This window comes from Dipodomys merriami, unplaced genomic scaffold (assembly GCF_024711535.1).
Source record: "Dipodomys merriami isolate MVZ:Mamm:240054 unplaced genomic scaffold, mDipMer1.0.p SCAF_27, whole genome shotgun sequence".
In the NCBI taxonomy this organism is placed as follows: Eukaryota; Metazoa; Chordata; class Mammalia; order Rodentia; family Heteromyidae; genus Dipodomys; species Dipodomys merriami.
Genome location: NW_027204159.1, coordinates 7,970,899 through 7,989,985, shown reverse-complemented (window position 1 = coordinate 7,989,985; position 19,087 = coordinate 7,970,899). Strand labels below are relative to the sequence as shown.

At 44.4% G+C, this 19,087-nt stretch overlaps 1 protein-coding gene across 8 annotated transcripts in view; it reads right to left on the bottom strand.

Annotated features, from left to right (window-relative positions):
• The window catches only part of LOC138837419 (protocadherin alpha-C2), a 218,732-nt gene that overhangs the window by 133,210 nt on the left and 66,435 nt on the right, over nt 1-19,087 (bottom strand). The window contains exon 1 of one of the 8 annotated variants that reach the window (XM_070036189.1): nt 16,490-19,029. The exons of 5 other annotated variants lie outside the window; for them this stretch is intronic. In XM_070036189.1, coding sequence (XP_069892290.1) covers nt 16,490-18,913 — 2,424 coding nt within the window. In that variant the 5' untranslated portion in view covers nt 18,914-19,029. Of the gene's footprint in view, nt 1-1,754; nt 4,289-8,846; nt 11,250-16,489; nt 19,030-19,087 lie in introns of those variants that run through there. 2 more of the 8 variants (XM_070036193.1, XM_070036194.1) reach the window with 2 other exon arrangements.

Sequence of the window (19,087 nt, the reverse complement as noted above, 5' to 3'; positions counted from 1 at the left end):
CTTCAATATCTGAATACTGATCTATGGTTTTTACTTCCAGATAGATAGATAGATAGATAGATAGATAGATAGATAGATAGATAGAACTTATTTCTTCACATTAAAATTACAATTAGAACCCAAAAGAGCCAGGTACCAGTGGCTCATGCCTGTAATGCTAGCTAGCTGAGATCTGAGGATCACAGTTCAAAGCCTGCCCAGTCAGGAAAGTCTATGAGACTCATATATGCAATAAAGCACCAAAAAAAGCCAGACATGAAGCTGTGGCTTACATGATAGAGCACTCGCCTTACACAAAAATGCTCAGGGACAGTGCCCAGATCCTGAGCTCAAGCCCCATGACTGGCAAAAAATAGCACATGCTTATCATCCTAACTTTGTGGGAAGTATAATAAATTGCACTCTAGGCACTACAGAATAGGAAGTGAGACCCAATCTAAAAATAACCAGTATGCAAAAGGACAAATGTTGATGCAACAGAAGACTGGCTTCTTAGCAAAAATGAGACCCTGAGTTCAAACTCCAGTATAAAATTTTATCTACATTATCCATCTTCAGTTCTGAAGTGTGATCCACAACATGATTGCCAGTGGAAATGCCTTTATTGATATTTCATGGCACTTATTCTTAACTCATTCAACAGCAACTTGAACTAACATATCCCCATTGGGGATATGTTTTTCCTATATTAATCACTTCTTTACAACCTCAGGACAACTACCAAGAATGGAAGAAAAATAAGTGGGATTCATGCTCAAATTATAATCTTCCAAGTAAGTATTAAACAGTACATTAAACCTGAGACCCCCTATGTATATCATCTGGACAATAAAATTAAAATTTAAAAAACCTGGGATGAAAATTAATGGGCTCAACAATCAGATAAGCATATTCAAAATGAAGCACCAAAGTGTTCTCTTTAAAGTAAAAGCCTAGGAAGAAAACAAGCTTGAAAATATTAAGAGAGGGGCTGGGAGGATGGCTCAGTGGTAGAGCGCTTGCCTTGCATGCATGAAGCCCTGGGTTCAATTCCTCAGCACCACATAAGCAAAAATAAAAAAGCCAGAAATGACGCCATGGCTCAAGTGGTAGAGCGCTTGCCTTGAGCTGAAGAGCTGAGGGACAGTGCCCAGGCCCAGAGTTCAGGCCCCATAACCCGGGAAAAAAAGAGAAAATATTAAGAGATTAATGACAAAAAAGAAAGATCACTTCCAAACTCAAGGAGACACCTCTACTCACTGCTACCACCATCTCTAAGAAGCATGCCATTAAACATTAAATTCATCAAAACTATGGTGGTTGGATCATACATTATATATATATATATATATAATTAAAGTTAAGAATTAAATGATGTTTGAAAACAAAAATTATGAAACTGAATATCGCTGGAGTCTGTTGACTATGTATTCATAGTAAGGACTAGAAGACACCAGGTAGAATAGAAAAACTTTCTACATAAATGAGAAGTAGACTTCAGCTGTTCCTCTATTCTATATTTCAGCCATCTTCACAGCAGACTTAATTCCTAATTTTACATTCTATATCAGCAGCAGCACACAACGAATATTCATAGTAAGTGTAGTAAGAAGCAAGGAAATAAGCCAGTGTTTACAGTGTGCCTTAACTAAGCCATTCCAAGAAAAAGACTAAAATGAAACAAATATATGAAACCCACTAACTCAAATAATAAATTGGTGAACTACATAAATAACATAAACACATGAATTAAAATCCATGATTACTATACTTACATTCTCAAAACTCTCTTGTTGGACTCCACTATCTCCAGAAACTGAACTAGGAGGAAGACCAGGACTGAAGGCCATGAGATCCGTATTGGATGGAACCACTGCTGAGCACACCCTCTGCCTCCTCTGCTGGGAGTAAGTCAAACTCCCCACCGCGCTGGAGCACACCAGCACAGGCTTCCCAGGCGCGCACGCGCCCTCGCTCCGCCCCACAGCCGCCCCAGAGCACCGCAGCGCCACGTACAGCACCAGCGTCAGCACCAGCAGGCTGCACACCGCGCAGATGGCGATGATCAGGTACACGTTCACGTCCACCAGCGTCGCCTCCGAAGCCACGGCGCCCTCCGATGCACGCAAAGACAGCTTGGGCGATTGGCCGCTGTCCACCAGAGACACCAGCACCGTGGCGGTGGCCGTCAGCGCCGGCTCGCCATGGTCCTTCACCAGCACCAACAGGCGCTGCCTCGCGGCGTCCGCCTCGTCCAGCGCGCGCGTGGTGCTGATCTCGCCCGTGTACAGCCCCACGCGGAACGCGCTGCGCGCACCGGCCGCCGCCGGCTGCAGCTCGTACGACAGCCACGCGTTGTAGCCAGAGTCCGCGTCCACCGCGCGCACCTTGGTCACCACGTGGCCAGCGCCCACCGAGCGCGACAGCACTTCGCTGCGCGCGCCGCCGCCGCCGCCGCCGCCGCCGCCGGGAGGCCCCAGCAGCGCAGGCGCATTGTCGTTCTCGTCCAGCACGAACACCTGCAGAGTCACGTTGCTGCCCAGGGCGGGCACGCCAGCGTCGCGCGCGCTCACCTGGAACTGCAGCAGCTCCAGCTCCTCGTGGTCCAGCGGCTGCAGCGCGTACACCTTGCCGCTCTCCGCGTGCACCGACACGTAGCTCGACAGCGCGCGCTCGCCCACCCGCCGCTCCACCAGCGAGTACGACACGCGCGCGTTCTCCTGCGCGTCCGCGTCGCGCGCCCACACCGTGAAGATGTGCGAGCCGGGCGCGTTGTTCTCCTTCACGAACACCGTGTACTCGGCCTGTGCGAACACGGGCGCGTTGTCGTTCACGTCGGCCACCTCCACCGACACGCTGGCGGTGGCCCACAGTGGAGGCGAGCCCCCGTCACGCGCGGTCACCACCAACTCATAGTCAGAGGTGGTCTCTCGGTCCAGGGCACTGTCCAGGACCAATGAGTAATAATTTTTGAAGGTGGACACCAGCTTGAAAGGCACGTCTGGCTTCAAAGAACATGTTACTTGCCCATTGACATTTGAGTCAGGATCAGTTACACTAATCAGGGCTATGACGGTTTCTAGTGGGGCATCCTCTCGAATGGGGAGAGATAGCGACGTTACTAACAATTCTGGAGCATTATCATTGATGTCCAAGACTTCTACCAAGATTGTGCAGTGACCAAACATTGGAGGACTGCCTTTATCAACTGCTTCTACTTGAATCTTCCATAATTCGGTTTCTTCAAAGTCAATATTTCCATGTACTTTAATCTCTCCACTGGCTGAATCAATATGAAAAGTGGCCCGAGTCTTAGGAGAAACATCGGTTGCAAAAGAATAAAGAATCTGACTGTTTGAACCTTCATCCAAATCCGAGGCGTTAGGCCTAACCACCACGGTACCATTTCTTGCATTTTCCACTAATTTTACACGATATACTGCTTTGTCAAAAACCGGAGCATTGTCGTTTACATCCAGTACTGTGATAAGTAACTCCACCGCTCCTGTCAGCTCAGGTTTGCCCCCATCCGTTGCTTTAAGCACCAAGCGAAGCTCTGAAGCTACTTCTCTATCTAAATGTTTTTTTAATACTAATTCCAGCGGTTTTACCTGCGCGTCCTTGGTTGGAATTTCCAGGGAGAAATACTCGTTGGGGCTCAGATTATAACTCAAATAAGCATTAGTGCCAACGTCTGCGTCTGAGGCGCCCTCTAGTGAGAAATGAGAGTCCAGAGCTCTGGTTTCAGAAATAAACAGATTCTTTTGTATCGCGGGAAATATCGGCGGGTTGTCGTTAATGTCCGTCACCTCCACCTCCACGTGGAACACCTGCAGCGGACTGTCCACGATCACCTCCAGGTGCAGGCTGCACTCCGCGCTGCGCCCGCACAGCTCCTCCCGGTCGATCCGACCATTCACAAACAAAATGCCATTCTGCAGATTTACCTCCAGAAGGTCCCCGCGGCCCTTGGACGCCACCCGGAACAGGCGCGGCACCAGCTCTGTCAGCTCCAGCCCCAGGTCCTGCGCGATGCGGCCCACGAAGGTGCCGTGTTTGGCCTCCTCGGGGACCGAGTAGTGGAGCTGGCCGCTCCCTGCCTCCCAGGCAGCGAGGAGCAGAAGCGAGAGCAGCAAACGCTGGGATCCCTGGTCACCAGGTCTGGCAGTTAAAGTCATGTCTCTCTTTTGATTAGTAAAACAAAATTTCAGAGCCAAATTCAGTTGTTTTAAGACCTTTTTCTTGAGATCTTCCTGTCGAAGTTCCAGCTAACCTTACAATATGGGTGAGTCGGGAGTCTTTAAAGCACCGGAACAGTGGAGTTTTCTTTCTGATCTGCAGATAATGACTTTCTTCTGTTAAAATAATGTACTCTTCCTGGAGAACAGCGGCATCCTGTGGCTCAAAGTGTAAGTGCTATGGAATTACCTTCTAGGTTCTTTCTAAGTACCTTTACATTTTTGTGTATGTCCTTCTTCAGGGGCTTAAAAAAAAGTCTTTTGTATTTCATAGGACCAGTGGAGTATTAAAAGTGGTTTTGTTTTACAATTAGAATTCCATGAAGTTTTTCAGATTGGGGACACATCTAAGAGAATGCACTGCTTCTCTACATAAACTATCATGTATAATAACTTGAATACATTTGTAGAATGTTGGTGATGGGGTTCTTTTTCAGTTTTAAGAAGACATCATTTTGAATGACATCTTATCAAGTCTATTCCTAGAAGTCTGAAATTTTTCATTGCTTAATCTTTTTACTGTGTTAAAATGTCCTAAACATAAGGTCTGATTATACAGATGAAAACTCAATATAGCAACCTCAGCACAATGAAATTTCAAATAAAAGCCAATATGCTACTATCCCTCCTTTTTTATTTCTTGTGACATTAATGAGTTTTCCCAGCATAGGCTCCTGCAATCTCTAAGCAAGTCTGTATATTTTCTCTCACCTTAGAGTTTCTTTCCAATCACTGTATCTTCTTTTTTGTTGTTGGTGGTGGTGGTCATGGGCCTGAACTCTGGTCCTGGGAACTGTCCCTCAGCTCTTCAGCTCAAGGCTAGCGCTCTACCACTTGATCCACAGCACCACTTCTGGCTTTTTCTGCTTATGTGGTGCTGAGAAATGGAATCCAGCACCTCATGCATGCAAGGCAAGCACTCTACCACTGAGCCACCTTCCCAGCCCCCCAATCTTCTAAAGGTGAATAAATGCCATTTCCATTCTGTAGAACAAATTCACTCTGAATTGTATACATTGTTTATCTTGTAAAGATAGTCCTTTTCCATTCAGAAATGCCAGAAATTTCAATTACATCTATTTACAAATTTTTCTCAGAATTAATTTGAAGAAACGAGGATACAAAGTTTATTCCAATCCTCATTCATTTAATCGTATTTACTGCTTTTAGCCAAAGTACATTAGCATTTTCATAAAAACTTTTGTCAATGGCAGTAAATTTTATCAGTATTGCCTTAAGAAAAAAGTTGTAATTATTCTCAAGAATATAAGAAACAAATTAGCTAACATCTGAATACTTCCAGTAAAATAGAAGCTATTTAGAAAATCCCAGATTCCCCTACTAAGAAACCACTGTATATAGATAGGCAAGAGTATCTTAGATTTTATATAAAAGTAAGTTTCAGTCTTCTTTTGAACACTTTTTAAGACAGTGATTATAATAAGTCTATGCTTACATTTATAGTTCTAATTACTTGTAATTATTTCTATGATGGAAGATGTAAGTCTTAAGCCACCATATTGCATAAAATAATAACAGGAAAAATTTTAGCCCAGGGAGTTAACTAAATTCACAGAGATAGTAACAAAGAAATTCTTTTTTTAAAACTCCTCTGTGATTTGATTGAAATAATTTGGTCTCTTTGGAAATGACTCTGAAGTGAAATGAATGTACATGAAACTTCTGTGTTAAGAATTCTGTCACCACCGGGTGCGGGTAGCTCACACCTGTAATCTTAGCTACTCAGGAGGCTAAGATCTGAGGATCATGGTCCAAAGCCAGTTCAGGCAGGAAAGTCCTTAAGACTATTATCTCCAATTAACAACCAGAAAACTGGAAGCGGTGCTATGGCTCTAGTGGTAGAGCATTAGCCTTGAGATGAAAAGATGAAGGACAGCGCCCAGGCCTTGAGGTCAGGCCCCAGGACCGACAAAAAAAAAAAAAAAAAAGACTTCTGTCACCAATTAAGTACATACAAAATGCAATTTGTCAGCTGGGCACTGGTGACTCAGCCTGTAATTGCCTACTCATGAGACAGTTTGAAGTCAACCCAGGCAGGAAAGTTCTGGGAGATGCTTATCTCCAACTAACCACTCAAAAACCTGAAGTGGCACTGTGGCTCAAGTAATAGAGTGCTAGCCTTTAGCATAAAGAGGCTTAGGGATAGCACCTAAGCCCTGAGTTCAAGCCCCACCTTGGACAAAAAATACAATTCATCAAGTTCCAAATTCTGAGGATTTCATATAGCTAATAATTATAGTATCACAATAACCTATGTGTTAGTTATTCATCTCAAAATATGCTAGTAAGTAAGGTGTGGTAACTTGTAATACTGGGATTTTGTGAGGCCTGGGTTACATAGCAAGTCCCTCCAAAAGGAAGGAAAAATAAAAATAAGTAAAACAGGAACATGCAAAAGAGAGCCAAGTAACATAAACAATTAAATTGATAAAATGTAACTTGCTATTATAACAATAGCTCAGATTTAGAAATACTTCTGAATAAAAAAGAGAAATTTTAACATAGTACTAAATATTCAAAGATAGGACTGGAAATATAGCTCAATGGGAAAGCATGTATACTATGTATTCGATCCTTGGTTCAGTCCCCAACACAACAATAGCCAACAATTTTTAAAAATAAAAAGATACTCAGGGAATACCTCTAGTATCTGTGGTTAAAACATATCATTCATAAACCTATTAGTCTAGTTTCAAGTGAAGTGTTTACTCTGCATTACTTTAAAGAGCTAGAGTAATTTCTAACAGCTGGAGTCTAGACAGGCCAATGAAACCATCAAAACTGAAAACATGCTTCAATTCCTGCCCCGATGATCTTGGTGGCATTGCATAAAAATGCCAAAATTTCTTAGAAGTTATTTGGAAGCACACACTGAAAAACATGTTCAATCTTTTAAGATAAAAAGGAAAGAGACCTCAGAGTCAAAGCAGACACTCTGAAAACATTACAGGATGGAATAGGAGAAACCCTAGGTCTCCTTGGCACAGGCCAAAATTTTCTTAATAGAGACCCAGAAACACAACAAATCAAAGAAAGATTGGACAAATGTGATTGCATGAAATTGCAGAGCTTCTGCATGACAAAGGACATAGCTAGCAAGATCAATAGAAAGCCCACGGATTGAGAGAAGATCTTCACTAGCCATACAACAGACAAGGATCTCATATCTAAAATATACCTGGAACTCAAAAAAATAAATCCCCCAACAACAAATTTTCACAGAAACAACTGACCAATAAATAAGTGGGGTAAAGACTTAAAGAGAAACTTCTCTGAAGAGGAAAGAAGGATGGCCAATAGACACATGAAGAAATGCTCAACCTCCCTAGCCATAAAAGAAATGCAAATCAGAACAACATTGAGATACCACCTCACTCCAGTTAGAATGGCTAAAATCAAGAATTCTAATATAACAACAGATGCTGGAGGGGATGTGGACAGAAGGAAACCTTACTGCATTGGTGGGAGTGTAAACTTGTTCAACCACTTTGGAAAGCAGACTCCACATAGTGCTCCCCTATGACCCAGCAATCCCACTTTTGGGCATTTACCCAAATGTTTACAAACAAGACCACACTAATGCTACCAGCACGACTATGTTTATTGCAGCATTATTTACTATAGCTAAGATATGGAACCAACCCAGATGCCCCTCAGTAGATGAATGGATCAAGAAAATGTGGTATATATACACAATGGAATTCTATGCCTCCATCAGAAAGAATGACATTGCCCCATTTGTTAGGAAATGGAAAGGCTTGGAAAAAATTATATTAAGTGAAGTAAGCCAGGCCCAAAAAAACATAGGTCCCATGGTTTCCTTTATTTGCAATATCTAGTATATGTCTGAGTCAAGCAGAAAACATCCTCTCAGTTCTTAGCCATGATCAGGACACCTTCCTTAAACTTGAAATGCCATACTTAGCTGTTTTAACCAATGCCTAACCCCAACAAAAGGAGTGAAGCAAAGCTGGAAAAAGTAAATAAATAATTAGAACACTGTTTCTTCTAAATGAAAAGTGTGAATAATCCAAACTGGTAAGGGGTCAAAACTATTGAAACGACTAAAAATTTAAGGCTTCAAACATTTATAAAATCTCAAAAAAAAAAAAAAAAGAATTACGAAGTAACAACTGCCAGACTAAATTACTGCACTTTCAGAGAACAGGATAATCACAGAATTTTAAGGACCTGATACGTTATTTAAGTTTTGGTATACTGAACAATATATCAAAGGGAAAATCATGGGTGAAAAGATATTCATGTGTAATTAGATGAAATAAAAGTTTAATTTCAAGAATAAATGAAATATTTGTAAGAGTGGGTATCAAAATAAATCATCATAAGGCATCCTAAATGCACAGTTTTATTGAGGAAAAATACTGCCTACAGAAAATCTTAAAATATTAAGTACCAAGAAAATTTGAACCACTGATAGGATAGACGAAATATGAAAGAACTTCAAGTGAAAAGACATTTCAAAGCATTACAAGAAATATTTGTGCATTATAGTATCAAGACAATAAAACCATTTTCAGGTCAAGATGCTGGATGAAATGGAACAAGACAAAATATTTAAAAGCAATATGTAAAAGTGTGAAAACCCACCTTCCCAGATTCGTCCCCTCCAACTGACTGATCTTCCATTCCCATGTTCGCCACTGGACCTGGGGTAAAGCTGGGGCTGAAGGCCATGAGGTCGGTCTTGGGCGGGCCCTCCCCAGAGCACACCCTCTGCCTCCTCTGCTGAGAGTAGGACCAGCTCCCCACCGCGCTGGAGCACACCAGCACAGGCTTCCCAGGCGCGCACGCGCCCTCGCTCCGCCCCACAGCCGCCCCAGAGCACCGCAGCGCCACGTACAGCACCAGCGTCAGCACCAGCAGGCTGCACACCGCGCAGATGGCGATGATCAGGTACACGTTCACGTCCACCAGCGTCGCCTCCGAAGCCACGGCGCCCTCCGATGCACGCAAAGACAGCTTGGGCGATTGGCCGCTGTCCACCAGAGACACCAGCACCGTGGCGGTGGCCGTCAGCGCCGGCTCGCCATGGTCCTTCACCAGCACCAACAGGCGCTGCCTCGCGGCGTCCGCCTCGTCCAGCGCGCGCGTGGTGCTGATCTCGCCCGTGTACAGCCCCACGCGGAACGCGCTGCGCGCACCGGCCGCCGCCGGCTGCAGCTCGTACGACAGCCACGCGTTGTAGCCAGAGTCCGCGTCCACCGCGCGCACCTTGGTCACCACGTGGCCAGCGCCCACCGAGCGCGACAGCACTTCGCTGCGCGCGCCGCCGCCGCCGCCGCCGCCGCCGCCGCCGGGAGGCCCCAGCAGCGCAGGCGCATTGTCGTTCTCGTCCAGCACGAACACCTGCAGAGTCACGTTGCTGCCCAGGGCGGGCACGCCAGCGTCGCGCGCGCTCACCTGGAACTGCAGCAGCTCCAGCTCCTCGTGGTCCAGCGGCTGCAGCGCGTACACCTTGCCGCTCTCCGCGTGCACCGACACGTAGCTCGACAGCGCGCGCTCGCCCACCCGCCGCTCCACCAGCGAGTACGACACGCGCGCGTTCTCCTGCGCGTCCGCGTCGCGCGCCCACACCGTGAAGATGTGCGAGCCGGGCGCGTTGTTCTCCTTCACGAACACCGTGTACTCGGCCTGTGCGAACACGGGCGCGTTGTCGTTCACGTCGGCCACCTCCACCGACACGCTGGCGGTGGCCCACAGCGGAGGCGAGCCCCCGTCACGCGCGGTCACCACCACCTTATAGTCAGAGGTGGTCTCTCGGTCCAGAGCGCTGTCCAGCACCAATGAATAGTAATTTTTGAAGGTGGACACCAGCTTGAAGGGTGTGGCAGGAGTTAGGGAGCAGGTCACGTGACCATTTTCTCCATAATCCTTGTCAGACACACTAACCAGTGCCATAACAGTGCCCAACTGGGCATCTTCTTTTACCGGGAGCGCCAAAGAGGTGATAACTATCTCTGGTGAATTGTCATTTTCATCCAAGATTTCAACTAGGACAGTACAGTGACCAGCCATCGGTGGATATCCTTTATCTGTAACATCTACGTGAATTTCATAATTGTTGTTGTCTTCAAAGTCAATAGCATCATTTATCCTTATTTCTCCTGTCCTTTCATTTATCAGAAATTTCCTTCTTACAAGATCTGGGACTAAAGAGCTAAATGAATAGACCAGTTCCTTGTTTATTCCTTCATCTGAATCAGAAGCGTTTAACCATATTAGTAACGTTTGGTTCGCTTGATTTTCATACATCTTCACTTCATATACAGATCTGTCAAATACGGGAGCATTATCATTGGCATCCAACACCAGGATCAATAAGGAAACAGATGCAGTAAATTCAGGTTTCCCTCCATCAGTTGCAATCAGCAACAATTTAAGCTGAGGATTTTCTTCGCGATCTAATAATTTTCTCAGAACAAGCACTGGGAATTTGCCTTTGTCTTTTTTGTTCATAGTCTCAAGAATGAAAAATTCGTTTGAACTGAGTTTGTAAGTAAGCATTGCATTCTCTCCAACATCTGCATCTGAAGCTCCTTCTAGTGGAAATCGAGAGTCAAGCAGTCTAGTTTCTGGTATCAAGATTTTTTGTTCTGTTACAGAGAACATTGGAGGGTTGTCGTTAATGTCCTTCACCTCCACCTCCACGTGGAACACCTGCAGCGGCCTGTCCACGATCACCTCCAGGTGCAGACTGCACTCCGCGCTGCGCCCGCACAGCTCCTCCCGGTCGATCCGACCATTCACAAACAAAATGCCATTCTGCAGATTTACCTCCAGAAGGTCCCCGCGGCCCTTGGACGCCACCCGGAACAGGCGCGGCACCAGCTCTGTCAGCTCCAGCCCCAGGTCCTGCGCGATGCGGCCCACGAAGGTGCCGTGTTTGGCCTCCTCGGGGACCGAGTAGTGGAGCTGGCCGCTCCCTGCCTCCCAGATTGCGGGGAGCAGAAGCCAGAGCAGCAGACGCCAGGCTCCGCGACCGCTGGACATGTAGACCAATAGCCTACCTTTGTCTTGCTTTACAAATCCATGAATACTCCGTCTGGAACGCACACACGCACTACCATTTCCTGCTCGGTTCTTTATTTCCATTTTCTTACCGGGATGGCTGAAATCTCACTATATATCTACTTCCTGGTCCTTAAAACCCAGAGGATTACTGCTTTGTTCCTAAAAGCTACATATTTTATGGACGACAGCGACATCCGGTGGCTACATTTGTAAGTATGCTATACCATGAGTTTAATAACTTCTTTCATTCATACCAAGTTCTATTTTTACGGATTTTTATCCCCATGAACACTTAAAAAATAAAATCGTATTGTATCTCTTTAGTATATAGTAAGTTCTGTAGAGCCAAAGTGAAAATTTTTCTTTAATGTAGAACCTGAGAAGTGATTCTTTCCCTAACCTTATTACTTTTTTATTTTTCAAACACCTTAGTAGTTGCATGCATACTGAGTGTAATAGGATGTTATTTGATGACAAGCATAAGTACCTTCAAGTTATAATACTGAGTTACTGCTCTTTGTGATTGAGATTCGATAAACTTTTAGGATAATTTCAAGTATTTTCCCTCTGAAATATATGTAACTCCTAAGTGCCAGTCAACAGCAGCATGTAGATAATTGAGTTTCAGCACCAGCTATTTCTCCACTTAGATTGTTATAACCTTTTTTTATTAACCATGTGAGTGGTAACTTCCAGGTGTTATAGTTTCCACTTTTATAACACTGGTAGAATTATCATATGATGGGTGGATTGTGACTCTGTAAGTGCTTTGGATAATAGTTTAAAGAGAATGAACATTTCAAACGAGAATTATTCTCACACCTCAGTTTGTGCACATGAGTTCTCACAATGTTCACAAACAAATTTGACTTATCAGGGAAAATATTACCTTTAGAATGTTGTATTCTCCAATGCCTTTGTTTTGCTATGACACTGACAGAAAAGGCTGGTTCTTGTCTTTAAGGAAGTATAGAAGTGCTCTCGTTGATATAACAATTTACATTGAGGAGAAAGTTCAGTTTATGGTATCTTACAGGGGCAAAAACTATCTTAATTATGATTCTAAATAAAGCAGTTCACAATTTTATGACTTCTACTTTTAGAGCCAAGTAGTTTTGTGCTTATTATTTTCAAGTACAGAGAAGCTATAGTTCTGGTATTTATCTAATATCTTTATATAATAAAATGTGATCAGGTCTTTTCATCACTGCCTACTATTAAAAGTATTTTTAGTGGGCACAAATTGCTCATGACTGTAATCCTAGCTACTCAGAAGACTTAGATCTGAGGAATTGTGGTTTGAAACCAGCCTGGGCAGAAAAGTCTGTGAGACTCATCTCCAAAACCAGTAAAAAACTGGAAGTAGCATTGTAGCTGAAAGTGGTAGAACACTAGCCTTGAGCAAAAGCATTCAGGGACAGTGCCCAGGCTCTGGGTTCAACCTCCACAACCAACAAAAAAGTATTTGTTTTTCTTTTTCAAAACTTGGAATCAAATATTCATAAGCCAAAATTATACACTAATGTCTATGTGGCTAAAACTTTGAATTCTCTCTTTCAAAGAAAGGAAAATTTAATTTAAAACTTTGGTCCTATATAAAGTTAATTTGTAAATTTTAATAATATATTTGCTAAAATGTACTTCTAAATATATATATTATTTCAAACTATTTCAGTCATTACAAAATAAATGACAGAGCCACAATATTTACAGAATGAACGGGAATGGGTGCTAGTCAGTGAAACCTGGCATATAATTACTCTTTCTATAAATTATAAGTAATTTTCTATAGCTTTTTAATCTTTTAGAATGAGTCAAAACCATTTACATTCTGATTTTAGGTGTTGCATTCTTTTATAAAGTGTAAATTAAAATGTAATGAATTGCTTTTCCATCTACAATACTGGTATTTAATTTGAATTCTAGAATTTATTTAATTTAGAATTCAATTGTAGAATTGAAAAAAACAAGCGTATACTTTAGTTTATAATAAAAAAATAACTTTATAATCATTAGAACATGAGAAACTAATATGAATAAAACTACATTTCAACTAATGTGCATTTTATACCAAATGATATTAATAACATCAATATCTCAATATGGCGCTCTAATACTGAAAATTGTAAGCTAGTTAAATCACTTCTCTTCAAATAATAGGAAAATATTCGGTTAAACATTGAACAGAAGAATATATCTAAAATATAAGTTCAACAAGAACCACCTTTGGTGCTCAACAAAATGTAAATTTTTGTAAATTATATTTTGATAATTTATTTTGGAAATTTTGAAGCCTTAAATGTGAATGTTCAATGAAAACTCTCATTGCTTCTAACCCAGGTAACATTAGTAAGATGAAGGGCAATCTGACTGTGGTCCTCAATATGCCTAGGACAGGTTTGGTTTATATCTATAGCCTTGTATATTTAGTTTTACTTCCCCTTTCACTCTTAAAGTGCCTGGAATTGAGTGATAACCTAGCTTGCCCTATCAACTGATTATTACTTCAAAACTGATATGAGGGGGCTGGGAGTGTGGCTTTGTAGTAGAATGCTTGCCTTGCATGCATGAAGCCTTGTGTTCCATTCCTGGGTACCACATATACAGAAGTGGTGCTGTAGCTCAAGTAGTAGAGTGCTAGCCTTGAGTAACAGTGCCCAGGCCCTGAGTTCAAGCCCCAGGAAGGCAAAAAAAAACTAATATGAGGAGCTTCCTTCTGAGTTTCCTGCTTCTGGCTTGAATTGAGGACCCTTTACCTACAGAAACATACAAGGTGAGCTCCATGCTTTCACCACTATGTTGAGTTTCTCACTCTTATTCAGTCCCAACTTCCTGAATCTTGTTGTGCTCATGTTTTACAATGCCCTTAAAAATGTGTTAGTAAGATATTTACAGTTTCTCTGAAATTGGAATATAATGACAGCCCATAATCTGGGAAAACACTAAAGATTAATGTAAAAGACTAATTTACCAATAATAACCCTGACCCATAAGGAATAAATATCACTATGGGAGACATATGGAGTGCTCCAAAAATTGCTCTAAGCAACAAAAAAAGATTTGTCTTAGCTGGGCACTAATGGCTTAGGTGTGTAATCCTAGATACAAAGGTAGCTGTGATACAAGGATCATGGTTCCAAAGTCAACCCAGGGAGAAATTAATCACCAAAAAGGGGCCAGAAGTAGAGCTGAATCTCAAGTGGACACTAGCCTTGAGCAAACAAAGCTTGGGGACAACAACCAGGCCCTGAATTGAAGCCCCAGGATAGGGAAAAAAAGAATTTGTCTTGTGCCAAGTGACATTGGTAATGTCTCTCATTCAATAATACATACTCAAATACCTGAACGCAAGCTCAATTGACATATGAAACAGAAAATGCTGCAAAACCAGATATATTTCAAAGCATAAGTCTGAATGTAATGTGAGTTGTGCTGATAGTATGTTTAACAAAAGGATAGCAGGCTCTACTCGAGTTTTGAACACTTATTTTCAGAGAAAAAAAACCCTGAAATAATATATCTTAAATACAATTTACTTGTATTTTCACCATTATTACTATGACACTATTCATACATATAAAGGTTACACTTACTCCACTGAAATAAGATCATTTGGCTGGTAGGGAATGAAATCAGAGCTTCATGAATGTGAAGAAAGCATTGTGATTTTAACTAAAAAATACCTTGGAAAAATACCTGATACAATATGACATAAAAAAGAGGACTGAGAGATATATAAATCACTTTAAAATCTCAACATAAGTACAATAAAAGTCTGTCAAAACATGAACTGAAGTTAAGCACTAGTGGCTCAAGCCTGTACTCCTAGCTATTCAGGAGGCTGAGATCCGAGGATTATGGTCACAGCCAGCCCAGGCAGAAAGTCCTGCTGAGACGCTTATCTCCAGTTAACCACACAAAAACTTCAAGTGGAGCAGTGGTTCAAAGTCCTAGGATGCTAGCCTTGAGCAAAAGAGCTCAGAAACAGTACCTAGGCCCGGAGTATAAGACCCACAAACTAAAAGAAAAAAGAATTGAAAAACACAGCATGTATAACCTAAATATACAATGCTCAAAGGACCAACTTGAAAGCCACAGACTATAAGCAAGAAAACAATTAAGTGTAACACAAACTGACTTAAAAAGCGCAAGAATTTTGTCTTCTAGAATACCAAAGGAAAAGTAAGTTCTCATCTAAGATGGGGAAAATTTAAGTTCAAAACCATAAATCTAAAGACAAAAACTTTATATTCCAGAATTATGTCACCAAACTGAGAAGATCTAAAAAATTGCTTTATGAAGGAAGCCTATCAGGAATTTGTTTTCTATAGCAGAATATAAATGTATTATAATTTTCTAAATGTAGCACAGTCAGTCAACACATTCTCATGAACTATATTGTCAAATACTTAGGAATATATATATATATATATATATATATGGTTTTGAGGGATCTATTTATAACTTTTTTTGAGAAAACGAGGGAATTATGTGGAGAAATTATTTCCTAAGCCTCACGAGAAATCACAGAAGAAATACTAAGTGATGCCAAACAATCTTATTTGAAGAACATCTCAATCCAAAGAAATATAGAGAAAGTGAAGAGGTTATAATCAACAATAGAATACTGCCAGGCACCAGCAGTTCATCCCTGTATACTAACTACTCAGGAGGCTGAGATCTGAGGCTCACAGATCAAAGCCAGCCTAGGCAGTAAAGTCCATGAGACTCATCTCCAATTAACCACCAAAAATCCGGAAGTAGACATGTGGCTCAGGTGGTAGAGGACTTAGATTTGGAGGGGGAGAAGCTCAGGAACAGTGCTCAGGCCCTGAGATCTAGCCCTAGGTCCAACCCAAAAATATTGTCAAATTCTGGAATAAGTGATACAGGTATTTTGATATTTTCAGAATGAGTTACACAACATTATTTTTCAAAACCCTACTCATCTTCAAGTGTTATGGCAGATCAGCTGTACAACACAATGCCACGGGTCAAAGGTACTAACTAACGTTAATTGAACCCGAAATTGGATTGTCCTTGATCAACAATTTACCATAATTAACAGTAGGAAAGGTCAAATAAATTATTCAAATCCAATGCTAATTGAAACGTTGATTGCTATTTGATAATTTCTACCAAAACACTAAACATATCATGGGAAATAATAAATACCTTTACAAGAAAAGATATAAATAAACAAGACACTAGACACCTACCTTCCCAGAGGAGTCCAAAAATGTAGATGGCTCTCCCACCCCATCTGAAGATCCATGACAGGGTGGAAGGCTGGGGCTGAAGGCCATGAGATCCGTATTGGATGGAACCACTGCTGAGCACACCCTCTGCCTCCTCTGCTGGGAGTAAGTCAAACTCCCCACCGCGCTGGAGCACACCAGCACAGGCTTCCCAGGCGCGCACGCGCCCTCGCTCCGCCCCACAGCCGCCCCAGAGCACCGCAGCGCCACGTACAGCACCAGCGTCAGCACCAGCAGGCTGCACACCGCGCAGATGGCGATGATCAGGTACACGTTCACGTCCACCAGCGTCGCCTCCGAAGCCACGGCGCCCTCCGATGCACGCAAAGACAGCTTGGGCGATTGGCCGCTGTCCACCAGAGACACCAGCACCGTGGCGGTGGCCGTCAGCGCCGGCTCGCCATGGTCCTTCACCAGCACCAACAGGCGCTGCCTCGCGGCGTCCGCCTCGTCCAGCGCGCGCGTGGTGCTGATCTCGCCCGTGTACAGCCCCACGCGGAACGCGCTGCGCGCACCGGCCGCCGCCGGCTGCAGCTCGTACGACAGCCACGCGTTGTAGCCAGAGTCCGCGTCCACCGCGCGCACCTTGGTCACCACGTGGCCAGCGCCCACCGAGCGCGACAGCACTTCGCTGCGCGCGCCGCCGCCGCCGCCGCCGCCGCCGCCGCCGCCGCCGCCGGGAGGCCCCAGCAGCGCAGGCGCATTGTCGTTCTCGTCCAGCACGAACACCTGCAGAGTCACGTTGCTGCCCAGGGCGGGCACGCCAGCGTCGCGCGCGCTCACCTGGAACTGCAGCAGCTCCAGCTCCTCGTGGTCCAGCGGCTGCAGCGCGTACACCTTGCCGCTCTCCGCGTGCACCGACACGTAGCTCGACAGCGCGCGCTCGCCCACCCGCCGCTCCACCAGCGAGTACGACACGCGCGCGTTCTCCTGCGCGTCCGCGTCGCGCGCCCACACCGTGAAGATGTGCGAGCCGGGCGCGTTGTTCTCCTTCACGAACACCGTGTACTCGGCCTGTGCGAACACGGGCGCGTTGTCGTTCACATCGGCCACCTCCACCGTCACGCTGGCGGTGGCCCATAGCGGAGGCGAGCCCCCGTCACGCGCGGTCACCACCAACTCATATTCAGAGATGGTCTCTCGGTCCAGGGCGCTGTCCAGGACTAATGAATAGTGATTATTGAAAGTGGACACCAGCCTGAAGGGGGCAGGAGGCGTCAAAGAACAGGACACTTGTCCATTTTCACCTGCATCTAGATCAGTCACACTTATCAGGGCAATAACTGTTTCCAGTTGTGTGTCTTCTTTAATAGGGAGCCGGAGTGGTCTGACCTTCAACTGTGGAGCGTTGTCATTAGTGTCCACAACTTGCACCAGAACTGTACAGTGACCAGCCAAAGGGGGCAGGCCCCTATCTGATGCCTCTACTTGGATGTTATACACTTTCCTTTCCTCAAAATCAATAAGCCCTATCACTGTAATTTCCCCACTCACAGAGTCGATGTGAAACTTGGATTTTATCTCTGGAGAAACATCGCTGGAGAAGGAGTATGTGATCTCCCCATTCACACCTTCGTCTAAATCTGAGGCATTCAGGTGAGTTACCATGGTCCCGATGGGAACGTTTTCTGGCAGCTTCGCTGTGTACAGCGTCCGGTCGAAAACCGGAGCATTGTCATTGGCATCCAGTACTGTGATGAGGAACTGAACTGTGCCAGTCAGCTCGGGTTTGCCTCCGTCCGTGGCCGTGAGCCATAGGTAGAGCTCCGGAGCTTCTTCCCTGTCTAAAGGCTTGCGCAGGACAAGCCCTAGAGGTTTTACCTGCTCGTGGTTGGGTGGAACGTCCAGCGAGAAATATTCACTGGGGCTCAGTCTGTAAGTCAGCAGAGCATTGGCTCCGATGTCTGCATCCGACGCGCCCTCTAGTGGAAGCCGAGAGTCAAGCAGCCTGGATTCGGGGATAAACAGATTCTTTTGTGTTGTGGGAAACACAGGCGCATTGTCGTTAATGTCCTTCACCTCCACCTCCACGTGGAACACCTGCAGCGGCCTGTCCACGATCACCTCCAGGTGCAGGCTGCACTCCGCGCTGCGCCCGCACAGCTCCTCCCGGTCGATCCGACCATTCACAAACAAAATGCCATTCTGCAGATTTACCTCCAGAAGGTCCCCGCGGCCCTTGGTATCTAACTGGAACAGGCGCGGTACCAGCTCTGTCAGCTCCAGCCCCAAGTCCTGCGCGATGCGACCCACAAAGGTGCCGTGTTTGGCCTCCTCTGGGACGGAGTAGTGGAGCTGGCCGCTCCCGGCTTCCCATAATGTGAAGAGCAGAAGTGAAAATAGATTCACCACGCTCTCTAGGTTGGTTCCGCCTGAGAACACCATTTCAAGTGCAAGATCTTTTTTTAACTGGTGTATATTACCTCGAAACTCGGAGAAATCATCTTCTTGTCTCAGCTTCACTCTCCTAGGTCCGCCATTGTTCGTTACAGAGTGAAAAAGAATTGAGCGTGTTTCCCAGGGGAAGGGGGAAGGATTCGTCTTGAATCAAAGAGAATG